At 37.6% G+C, this 12,476-nt stretch overlaps 1 protein-coding gene across 1 annotated transcript in view; it reads left to right on the top strand.

Moving 5' to 3' along the window:
- Nucleotides 1-409: 409 nt before the first annotated feature.
- Nucleotides 410-12,476, top strand: part of LOC140166670 (uncharacterized) — a 140,111-nt gene continuing 128,044 nt past the window's right edge. Inside the window, exons 1-5 of the mRNA XM_072190168.1 lie at nucleotides 410-653; nucleotides 7,152-7,757; nucleotides 9,400-9,547; nucleotides 11,327-11,392; nucleotides 12,121-12,192. Of these exons, the coding sequence (XP_072046269.1) occupies nucleotides 7,610-7,757; nucleotides 9,400-9,547; nucleotides 11,327-11,392; nucleotides 12,121-12,192 (434 nt within the window). The 5' untranslated portion in view covers nucleotides 410-653; nucleotides 7,152-7,609. The remainder of the gene's footprint in view (nucleotides 654-7,151; nucleotides 7,758-9,399; nucleotides 9,548-11,326; nucleotides 11,393-12,120; nucleotides 12,193-12,476) is intronic.

Here is a 12,476-nt window from a genome sequence, read left to right as displayed (position 1 = left end):
TGTAGTACCCCCTTAATACCGGTACCAGAATTTCAATATTTGTATATTTACAACATGTTTTTCCTTTTATTATTATTATTATTTTTTTTTATTTAAAAGAAACTCCTGACATTTTTTTTTATTTACAGGAAGAGACCATGCCGTTATCAGAATTTCATGCCCGGTACAAACGTTACCATAGAAACTATCTCATCCGAGTGATGCCTGGCATGACGTCAATATCAATGCTGACAACTTCGCTAATCTTTATTGATCCGGAGTAGGGAATAGAGACGATGAACTTTTGGCTGTTTTATTTGGGAATACTCCGCCCCACGTGTGTGGGCATCCAGTATGCAACGGCCGAGCGAGGTCGCGTACATGACGTAGGCCTAGGAGGAAAATCATTAAACAGAACAGCTAATTGACACCTGTTGTTGTGTGAGTACCTGTCATGGCGGTACAGTGGAGCCTCTGTTTACACTTAACGCACACGATGTTGAAAACTGTTTTTATAGTGGCTAAAATAGCAAAAATAAGGGGTCTTCAAAATATTTAAAGAGTTGTCTTCAATCTGTTATAAATTGGCTCAAAATTCGGACCGCTCGCCATGGACAGATAGTATCAGTTTGTGAATGAGGACATCGTATAAGTTCCTTGTACTATTTTGATAGGTAAGCTTAAAACTAAAAGTCAACTCAACTTTAATGTTTAATACAGTGAGTTACGGATGTCAGTGATGTTGTGTGTACTACTAGCATAGTAAACTATGTTCGATCTCATTTCATGACTATCATTTGAACATGATTACATTTCAAAGACAAATCCACCACCCTATGCACCTGCTACAACTTGAGAACAAGTCCTCAAACGTTCGAAATTTGTAGTTACTACAAGTACAACTGGCATAGGGCAAGCACGATGCTTATGTGCCAAATACGATTTTAAAAAAATGATCATTCAATGTTCATTGCAACTTTATAATTTTAGACAAGAATATTGAAGAATTACACCAAGCAATTCTGCAAATTCTGCACAACTCTGAGAGCTGGCCCACCACCTTTACTTTTTGCATTATAATAAGCTGGTTTTCCTTTTCCAGAAAACATGTCAATTTTGAAGTCCTGGGGCTTAAAATCGTTTGTAACTTGCATTGTATGACAAGTCGTAAGTTCCATACTTACGAATGGTACCTTTCGTAAGTAATAGGGATTTACTAACATGATAAAGGAACCCTTTGTAAAGTTACGTCTGGTATTGGGTATTCGTAACTTAACGAACGGTTACCTGAGTTATGAAGGGTTAAAGGTTTAGGGAAATGGACCCTAGCTGCACTCCCCCCCCCCTAAATAAAGACCCTACGGACCTACGGTAAAATCTTTTTCAATGTCGCAGTTGTGGTCTAGCATTTTATTTTGTTGAAATCAACCATATAAATAATTAGCTCCTAAAAAAATCACCTGAATTGTAGGACTTGATAAAGATTAAATTACAAATTTTAAGGCTAACAAATTTAAAGTCACATTATTCCTGAAGGATAATGAACCAGATTTTTTGGCATATTTGTAATGTCCCAACTTGCACCTAGAAATGGAATCAGCAAAATTTGTTGTGTATGTAGGTCAATAGCGCAAAGTTTGACATAAAGTCGTAAATCATGATTTAATATGACTAGATGTCCTCCTATAGAACTGCATGTTAAGCGGCCAAAATAAGGTCATTCCTAGGATTAGATTACATGAAATAATTACATGAAGGATCGACCCAAAATAAGCAGTAGAGTTTCCTTCACTTTACCTTGTTATTTCAGCTCAAAATGGACAGAAACCCATCCCAACAATTATAACTAGTATTATTTTAGCATTTTGAGTATAAAAGAACAAATTTAAAGTTTGAAGGAAATCTAATGCTTTATAAACCCTGCAGGAGGTGTGGAGATTTATTACATTTAATTAACATCACTTACCAAAGCTGTTGAAGGCATTCGATAAGCAGTTTATAAAGTTGTACAATGTAGTCATCCAAGTAGTTATAGAGTCTTCAAATATTTATAAATTGAATTCCTATACCATGCAACACAAAATTTAAGCTCTATTTGGTCTTTTGGCTGTGATGCGTGCCAAAAAAGGTTCACTTTTCAACTATTAAAATGTTTGCCCAAAAAGGTCCAAAATTAGTAGAAAAATTATTGGAGGACTTTGCACTTTTTCTAATCTATTACATTAACATGACACTCGGGGTTAAACTGTTCACAAACAAAAAGTTTGGGGGGGGGGGGTTATATCCACTTTTTGCATTACATGTATTGTAAGTAGGGTTGTAGCTACATGTAGCCTAGCCTAGACTATGCCATAGTCGATTTTTGATAAATAAAAGCACGTTATTAATGTTAATCATGATGAAAGCATTCAGTTGAACTCGAAATTATACTGATATTTATTACATCAAAATACTAGTATAAAATTGTTATGAAAAAGTTTATATAATTATATTAGTGACAGTAAAAGTAAAGTGTACGTAGGCTTTTATTATTGAATGCAACATATCATAATAATGTCATAATTGTATTGGAACTTCAATACTGAACAATTCTGATTTTAGAATCTGCCAGTTTATTAATCGCAAAATTCCAGGTTAAAAATCGACTATGGACTTTCAATTTTAAACGGGATTTTGAACGGGCAAAGTCCCTAACACTCACACTGTCAATCATACTTGTTTATCAATCAAATTTAACCGCAAGCAAATACAAGACGCGCTCATGCACCTACTGACGCGTTCATGCAATTACACAACACAAAGGCCGCATACTTGTGTACCATGTAGTTATTAATGGTAATGACAGGTACCCGGAGGATTTAAACCATAACGAGATCTGGGCGACCAATCACAAGCCAGATCCATTTAAAGATGCATTACATGGCCAATTTTAGTAGGCCAGATTTCCGACAATCTCATCCATAGAAGCTCATAGACAGCCGCGTTAAGCATGTAAACCGCAATCCAAAGTCAGTAGTCCACTTGGGAAGCTAACAAACAGAGGGAGTAGGGTGACTGAAAAGATCAGATGTGAAAATCTATCAACTGTGCACACATTAATTAAATCAGAGTTTAAGGGGGTACTACACCCCTGTGGTAAATTTATGACAATCTTTTTTATTTTTCTCAACAAATAATAACACACTGGTAACAAGAGTTATGTATATTGTTGGGGCAAGGAATCCAATTACTACACTGAAATTTAAGTGACTCAAGACAAGTGGTTCAGTATATATGATAGGAAACGAGGTACATCCTAGCGGTACCTTATTTCTTCTCATAAATAACAAACTGCTTGTCTTTGGTCACTGAAATTCCAGTATAGTAATTGGATTCCTTGCCCCTATAATATACTTTTGTTACCAGTGTGTTATTAGTTTTCGAGAAAATTGCAAAAATAGACACAAATTTATCGAGGGGTGTAGTACCCCCTTAAGCTTAAATACAATATCCAGAGTATCATATGCACAATGGGCAAGTGGACTACGGGGTAGTCTACATGTAGCCCAAGTTGAGTGCCGGGAAATTTTACTATCCAATTAGAGCGCTGCCTCAGGGCACAATCTTTTTAGTGAAAGCAACCAGAGCCGTAGCCTGGGGGTGCAACTCACACCCCCCCCCAATTTGCAAAAATATACAAAAATTCCCCAAATTTAAGAATTTGCAAGCGTAGCAAGCCAAAAAATCAGATTTTTAAAGCTTTTTGGTCAAAAAAGGTCCAAATTTGGGAAGAAAGTCCACTTTTCACAAATTGCCCCCTTGGAAAAAAGTCCACTTTTTCAAAATCAACACCCCCCCCCACAAAAAATCCTGGCTATGGGCCTGAAAGCGACTGTATGCAAGTATTTGAGAAATAAGCTCCGGGGTCAATCATCCCCCTAAATTTTTTTGTTGCTCTTTTTATATGATGAAAAAATCATTTGTTTAAAAAAACACATTGTTTGTTTTTGAAAAAGGTCCACGGTTTTATTTATAATTTATTTATTTATTAGGTATTTTAGCAAAATTGGACCAGCATTACAGACATGCCAACTAGTACGGTTTCACTGTATTTTGTACGGTAAAACATGAAAAATACGGTAGTACGGTCACCCCCCAAAAAATACGGAATTCCAGAATTTTGACCAAAATAATAAAATGTTGTGTCTTAAAAAGATAAACAGCTGCAAGATTAGACTACCGACTGAATTACTGGTATCATTTGACCACTTTCTTGGTCTGTTAAAGTGGTTGCCTACGTCGTTTTTCTCTCGACTTTCGATGATGCATACACATTAAAAAATTATTATTTAATGGCTGCAGTCGGAAATTCCGCACCCCACTCTGCAAACAAATCCTGGTCTAAAGTTTGAATCCAGATTCGATTGATCCAGCAACATTCATGCTTACAATATTAGAAATGAGTGTTTGCAAAGTCTATATAGCAATGTTTGTTTAAAATTCTAATGTAAATTACCTACATGTAATAATAAAAGTGTAGCTATGGTTTGGGACATTGAAAACTAGTGGTACTAATAGCTTATTTAGTTACACTACAGAATTATGTTGCTTCAACTCTATTTTGTTTTTGTATTGTAAAAGTCCAACCTACAAATGCATAGTAAGGCCAAAAAAAAAATTGTTTGCTTGCCCTGAAATGAATTTTAACAATTGGGTCGGTCGGTCAGGATTTTTTTTTTCTTTTTTAATTACTAGCAAACTCTACTGTTTGTATTAATTAAGGCTCAAAATATGAAAAATCTGACAATTTTGGTGTCAAAATGAATCAACTAAACATTACAAAACAACTAAAATGTTGAACACAAGCTCTAAAATACTTTTTTTTTTACATCTTCAGAATGCAAAAAATTGAAAAGAAAAAAAACCTTTTTCAGGAATTTCCAAAAATAGGGTCGATATTCTTTTGTACAGTAAATAGAAGAAAAAAACCTTTTTTCTGATTTCGAAAATTAGGGTCGGTCGGTTGACGGCAAGCAAACATCTGTACAACATTTGTACAGTGCACATGAGCAAATGATATGTATTGTTACATTACACCATGGTGTGCAACAACAATTAAGTACTTATTCTCTTAATGTTAGCACATGAGTATGTTGTATAAACATTGTACAATGTATACATTCATAACACAGCCTTGAAGACATTTGTGTATTTGCTACAAAAGTACAAGAGCCAATTATAGTACATTTTCCATTTCCTTTGTATATCATTGTTTTGAGCAATACTAAAATGACCATATATCTGAAACCGTAAGTCCAATTGTGATGGAGTTTTCAGCAAAAAAAAGCTCAGAAATTGTTGCTTGTTAGCATTCTCAAAAGCCATGCCAGACATGGCAACTCCTTACCAGCTCAATTAAAGGCCTATTCAGCGATTTACTCATTCAAAAAATCCTGGCAAAAAATCCTACAAAATCATCCGAAATTCAGTTTCTTGGACCGTTGTTAATGGTAGCATGCTACTAACATAGCCTGCCAGTGGTTAAACAAAAAGCTGTGTACTTAAAGACCCATTCAGTGATCCCAGCGCAAGTGTAAGAAAATTAAAATTGTTTATAAATTGCTAAAAAGTGAAGGATAAGTCATTCAAATTGTCATTTGGTATTTTTGAAATGACAAATTTGACAAAAAACAAAGAAAACAGCAGTACTGACGAAGTTGAAGCCCCATTCAAATACATGTAGCTAATTTAGATACTGACTGTATCTAAATTACAGATTCATGTAAAATGTCTTATTTTGTCTTAAATACACGGCTTTCGGCTGAACCACTCACAGGCTATGTTAGCACATCTATGACAATGACAAAGGTACCAAACTCTGAATTTTGATGATTTTTACGATCGTCCGGATGAGCAAATCACTGAATGGGCCTTTAAGACAAATTAAGCCGTAGTATCTCTGACTCGAGACCGAAAGAAGCTTTCACATTATTTCCAATATTTTGAAACCCTGGGGGAGTCACTCCCATTGTGGCCTGTACACCATCCGCGATAATAAAAACGCGTAAAAAGGGTAGTTTTTCGTGGGTAGGCACGATACACGCGTATCGTGTTTAGGGTGTCAAAAACATGAAAAATCTGAAAAAAGGGTAGCAAAATTGCAATTGCTAATACGCGGAAATGAAATTTAGGGTATGAAATTTGATGCAAGGAATAAAATCCTTGTTTAGAGTGTGAAAACAGGCATGTGTTACCTGTTTAGGGTATCGTTTTAGCCAAGGGTTAAATCCTTGTTTAAGGTGCTTTTCTAAAGTTTACTATCGCGGATGGTGTACAGGGCAGAATGGGAGTGACCCCCCCCCCCCCTGGGTTTGAAACACACCTAGCTGGGTTGTGACCTGTATATTTTGTCCTGAAACATATACATTGACCCATGTTATATGCCCCCCTGGGCTTAAATTTCCAAATGGTCAAAAAATGCTTCCCCCCTCACGGCCTGCCAAAATCACATACATTGCAGTTAAGCATTCTGGTTTTCCACAGCCTTTTCAGAGCGTTTTATTTACAAAAATTGCTTGCCATCCCTCTCGGCTTGCTAAAATTGCCCTTTCTTTCGCTCTGGCCAAAACCCGGGCCAAAACACCCCAGGCTCATAATTATTGCACTGCACCTAAAAAGAGCATACAAAAGTATGTACATGAATATCCTTATATTATTTTTACCCCATTGGATATTTCAATTTTCATATCGTTACTGGGCGGGAAAAACCTCATGTACTTTTTGCCCTTGCCCATTCAATATAAAGTTTACACGTACAAGGCTTTATCCATTATCAAGGGCCAAAAGTAAATAATGAGGTGTTGGCTGCATGTACTTTTGGCCCTTGAACATGGATGCAGCAAACCATTCAATATAAAGTCTACACCTACAAGGCTTTATCCATTATCAAGGGCCAAAAGTAAATAATGAGGTGTTGTCTGCATGTACTTTTGGCCCTTGAACATGGATGAAGCAACCTCTTAAATATAAAGTCTATACCTACAAGGCTTTATCCATGTTCAAGGGCCAAAAGTACATATGAGGTTTTTCCCGCCTGTGATGAAATCTTTTTTTCAAAAGTGGCGGACACCTGTTGCGTTTATATATACTCATTTTTGTTTGTTTGTTTGTTTGTTTGATTTCTCTGTATCCAGGTGCTTCAGAAGTACAGTGAAAGTGATACGCCAACAAACAGCTCCATTTTCTTAAAAAAGCGATCTTACCATGATTGCTCAATATGCGGTCTTGATGACAAGTGCAATGAACTCTACTGATTGATTTATGGTGCAATTGGATGAGGAGGATGTTATTGACCATTTCTGCAATAATTTGAATACATTCCAAGAAGATTTTAAAGATTGATACCACATTAGCTTATAAAATAACACGGGCTTCTAGCAATTAACCAAACCTTCCTTGTTGAGAAAAGTTAGAGCAATGTGAAGAAAATTTGACTTTATGACAACGTAAACTTGTCACAAAAAGATGACAATCATTCATTGATAGATCAACAATAATACATATACTTATTGATCTTACATGGTTATCATTGCAATAACAGAACATCTGGGGGTGATCATGTTATACTAGTTCTACCAGGACTTCTACTACCATGGGTCTTTCACAGATTGCTTTAGTACATATGTGTGTTACGTTCATTACTATTGGTAGCATTTTACCAGTAGGTGTTGATGGACAGTGGTTAGGGGCTGAATATTGGAACAGCAGATATGATGACCTTGGTATTGATTATGCAACAGGTAAGAGTCTAAGGGGGCTATAATTTTCTTCAGAAGGTGGGGGGGGGGGGTCCCAAATATGCGGGGGTGTCATACGTTTTGGAAAGAAAAATAGGGTGGTTGATGACCAAAATGTAGGGAGTCACAAGATTACCACAGATTATTCAAAAAGACTGATTTCAATACAATTTTAGCCTGTTTAGGGGGTAAAGTGTATCGGTGGTGGGGTCATAAATTTTTTGTTGCCAAAATAGGGGGGTTGCAATTTTATTGACGCTGACATTTGTAAATTTGGGATCCCCCTTCCGAAGAAAAACATAGCCCCTAAGGGCCCACTAGACAAGTCTAAGTCTCACAGTTTTTGATGTGCATTTTTCCATTGCAAGAAATTCTGTATGGGTTATTCCAGTTGAAGTATATACACCCTATGTAAGACATAGGAGGTGTAAATTTCAAATTGAGTTGCCTATTCACGTAGCACCTATTTGAAATTCACACTCCCTGTGTAGAAGATTAAGGTCATGTTTTCCATAAGGGTGTATATGGATTTCAATTGGAATAGTCCATTTTCCATCCAGGGTTGCCACTGTCATGGGTCATATCCTTGATCAAAATAATGATTCAAATAAAATGAGTAATTTTCAAGATAAAAGCACTGTACATATGAAGGGTATACATGTAAAACAAGCAAATTGGAGTAAAGGGTATTCTCTGCTCAATAGTTGTATGAAATCAGGTAAACTTTCTGACCTTGTCAGTTGTATATTAAATCAGTGATTTTTGTTTCAAATCCTGGTACAATGCAGGGTCAGAGTTCAGAAAATGAATAATTTACTTGCTTTGGGAGTAAAAAATGTATTTATTTATAAAATGATACTTTTTAGGGGTGTATTTACTGAGCAATGCTTATACATGCATTTTGAAAGCCTATGATACCCACTTGTCAACACCAAAACTACCATTTTCACATTTTTTTTGCACAAGCATAATATCTACCTTGGAATACAAGTGGCCCGGGGTCTTAGACTCTCTGAGGAGATGTGATTTGTAATATTGTAGTCTCTATACATGTAGGTCTTTTGGATCTTCAAGGGGGGAGGGGGGATTATATTGGCATTGACTCCTACTCCCACACCCTTCCCTTAAAGGGGGTAACCCTCTTGGTTTTGGATATATGGATTGTCTTTAAAATTACATAATAATATCAAATATTGCCTTCTTTATGCTGCTTTGTGAAAAAACAAGAGCATTTTTAGCGTAAATGTGAATAAATAGCCAAATTTGCAATCCAATACCTTGGTATGTGGAATAATTGCATTCTGGGCAGGCAAGCAACAAGACCTGACGACAGTGTTGCAATGCCTGGCCCGTATTGAACGGAAAATATCGAGGGTTGACAAACAGAAGGCCTTAATTCACTTTTGGCCATTTTGAGATTTTGGTACCAAACTAAATAGTACCCACAGATTCTTAAAATCATAAAGCCTTAACTCAATTCAACTTCCTATTGCATCTATAACACAATAATACTTGGTCACATCTCAATGGAAAATATTATTTTACTAATTTTTCTCAAAACGGCACTATTGCATTTACAGGTGCATGTATAGTATAGTCCTGTGGTATGTGTCTCATGTATATAAACATGTTTGAATTGTTTCAGGTTCGGATATGTTCAATGGTCTATGGTCGGACCAGTCAAACCTAAATGGTGGCTATGGGAGAACTGTTTCGGATTACTCATCAAGGACATGTACTTGCAGTTGCAATGAAGCAGAACTCACTGTAGATTGTACTGGCACAACAACTGTGTAAGTAGCAATTATCAGGGTCGCCGCTAGGGGGGGTATGGGGGTGCGACACCACCCCCCAATGCACTATTTTGGCGGCAAAAATTGACTGTTGTCGTCAAAACCATGTGATTGTCGGCAAATGTAGTCAAAGACGTATGCAGTGTTTACTCAGAGGCTGTATGGCGCAATTCTGGCCCAGTGAAAATTATATTTGGCGCACACAAATTTGCAATGCTGTATTACAATTAGTCAATTTGAGGAATTACTGAGCCAAAAGTGGGCCCATTGATATGGAAAATGCTTCATTTGGCGATTATTATGTGTGATTATCGGCAAATTGCACGAGTCACATTACAGTAATATTAATGTGTTACGAATTTTTGCTGTTGTTCCGTAATATAGCTATTGTTAATGTTATAGTATGTACACATTAATTTTTTTTTTTTTGCTCTTCACTTTTCAAACCACCGAAAAAAAAAGGGGTCAACCTTTTCGGGCTGTAGAAGAAGGGCGTCAAAAATCGATTTCCGTTAGCAAAACAAGCTGTACACCCCCAAATCATATTGGTCTCAGCGACGCCCTGGCAATTATGCCCTATTGGGAGAAGTATTAGCTGTAGCTATAGAGTTAGAAAGCAAAATTATACTCCAACGCTACTCGAATTTGGTACACTCACCTGAGCGCTTTCACCGGGTTAACCGGTGTCTACAGCGGATGTTAATATTCTGAAGATTTGTTGTTGCTGGTGATGTTGTTGAGACACCTCCGATGATGTCACAGATGTGGATGACATCAAACAAGAAGATGTTTTGGCGCCCCCTTGGTTCCGGGGATATGAATATAGCTATAGAGTTGTATACAATAACCATGTAGCCCATGTCTTCTGTTGCTATTTTTGATATAATCTTTTGTTTGTTTTTGATTTGATTTGTTCGGGTTTGACAACCCTGGATAACCCAAGAAAGCCTCTATTGAAGCTTATTTCCATTGGGGTCCATTTGAACACCGGGACGGATTGGGAACAGTCAGGGATTAACACCCTACTCTTTTCGAAACTGGCTGCGAATTACATGTACAGGTGTGGCTCTCTACACATGGGATCAACGGCTTTACGTCCCCTCCAAAGGACGGGGTACTTTCATGATTCATTTGCCCAATTCTAAGTGAACCATGGGGAGAGCGGAAGTCTGAATTTAATCTACAGAAGTTGCCAATTAATTTCAGACTTTTTTTCCAAGTCAATATCCCAGCAAATCGCCACCGCCGGGAATTGAACCCGGGACCTCATGCACTAAAGGCAAGTACCCTAACCATTGCGTCACGCTCTCCCTAAACAATTGAGTGGAAATGGTTGCATGAGAAAGCAAGATTAGGCATGGATTGGGACGAAGGAAAGAATGAGGTAGAAGAGAGCTGAGAGGAAAGAAAAGGATACCAAGATAATTCGCCTATTGCACGGTTCCGCCATATACGGGGAGAGCCTCGAACTGGCAATAAACATGAAAGGAATTATTACGTAACTTTACGCAATGTTATATGACTGGTTCAATTCCCATTCATGCATGCTGCTAAATCGAGGCTCCCCTCGCATATGGCGGAACCGTGCAATGGGTGAATGGTGGTGGGTTATATGCTGTAATGGATTAGCATTATAGCTTATTATAGTCCGTCTCGTGATCATTGAGAGGAGCGCCATTGGATTTCATAGTGGCAAAGTCGAATTGCGCACATTTTTTTTGTTGACTTATTCATATTTAGCTATTAAAATCATTATTAATTTTGTTAAATTCTTTTCAGCACATTGAAGAACTACAATTTTGACAACATTACCCAGGATACATTTCACCCAGATACAACAGAAATGTAAGTTGAAAAAAAAAATTGGGGATTTAAAAGGGCAGAATAATGTTTACGATTCCAGACATATATGGCACTATTTTAAATGATAATCCATGCCTTAAAATATGCAGAAGCTTGTAGCATTGGGCTGTTCCAGTTAAATTCCAAGATGGAAGATTTTGGAGATATCTTCCACATGGGGAGTATGTTTTTCAAATGTAATTGGTCAGGGTTAATCATTTTGAAACTCGTACTCCCCCTGTATGTAGCTTTACCTATATCTTCCACTGGTATGAGTATTACAAATGGAAGTTACCCAATTGTATATTCTATTCAAAACTGACACTCCCTCTGTGGAAGACTTTAGGTAAATCTTCCACAGGGGTAGTGTGGATTACAAATGGAATAGGCCATTGCATAGTATTTCTTTGGTGTAAAATCTAAGCCCTTCCCTACGCTTCTGTGAGATTTTGGCCCGAAATTATGCTCCAGGCCTGGAGCATGAATAATCTGGGGTAATATTCTAAGTCCAACATGCCCTGGAGCATGTTTTGAATGCACACTGCTCCAGGAGCATATTTGTTATATGCTCCTGGAGCATTGCATTCAAAACATGCTCCAAGGACATGCTCCTGGAGCATTGTGCATTCAAAACATGCTCCTGGAGCATGTTGGACTTACATTGAATGAGGGATGGGCGATATATTTGAAGTACAATTTATCATTTTGACATTTATTTGTTTCTTATACAGTACCATTGTTGGAGGCACACTGACTGGTATTCATAACGCAACCTTCTGGGGATTAAGCAGCCTCACAAAATTGTAAGTATTGTACACTTAGACATGTAGGGACAATCATGGGGGGTGGGCACTCAACTTTAGAAGTGATGGATATGTCCCTACCGACATTGACAAATAGAGGCCTATTGGTATAAAATGTGTAAGAGCAGTGGCGTAGCTGCCGGGGGAGGCAGGGGGGAAATTGTCCCCCTGGCAAAAATTGCCTATTTGGGCCCCCGCCCCCTAGTGCAAGGAAAAAGGAGGGAGAAAAGAGGAAAAAAGAGGGGAGAGATGGAGAGAGGAAGAGGAGGGGCAGAGAGATGGGG

Source organism: Amphiura filiformis, chromosome 12 (assembly GCF_039555335.1).
Source record: "Amphiura filiformis chromosome 12, Afil_fr2py, whole genome shotgun sequence".
NCBI lineage: Eukaryota > Metazoa > Echinodermata > Ophiuroidea > Amphilepidida > Amphiuridae > Amphiura > Amphiura filiformis.
Note: the sequence above shows the minus strand (reverse complement) of the source record. Positions and strands in the feature narration are given on the sequence as shown.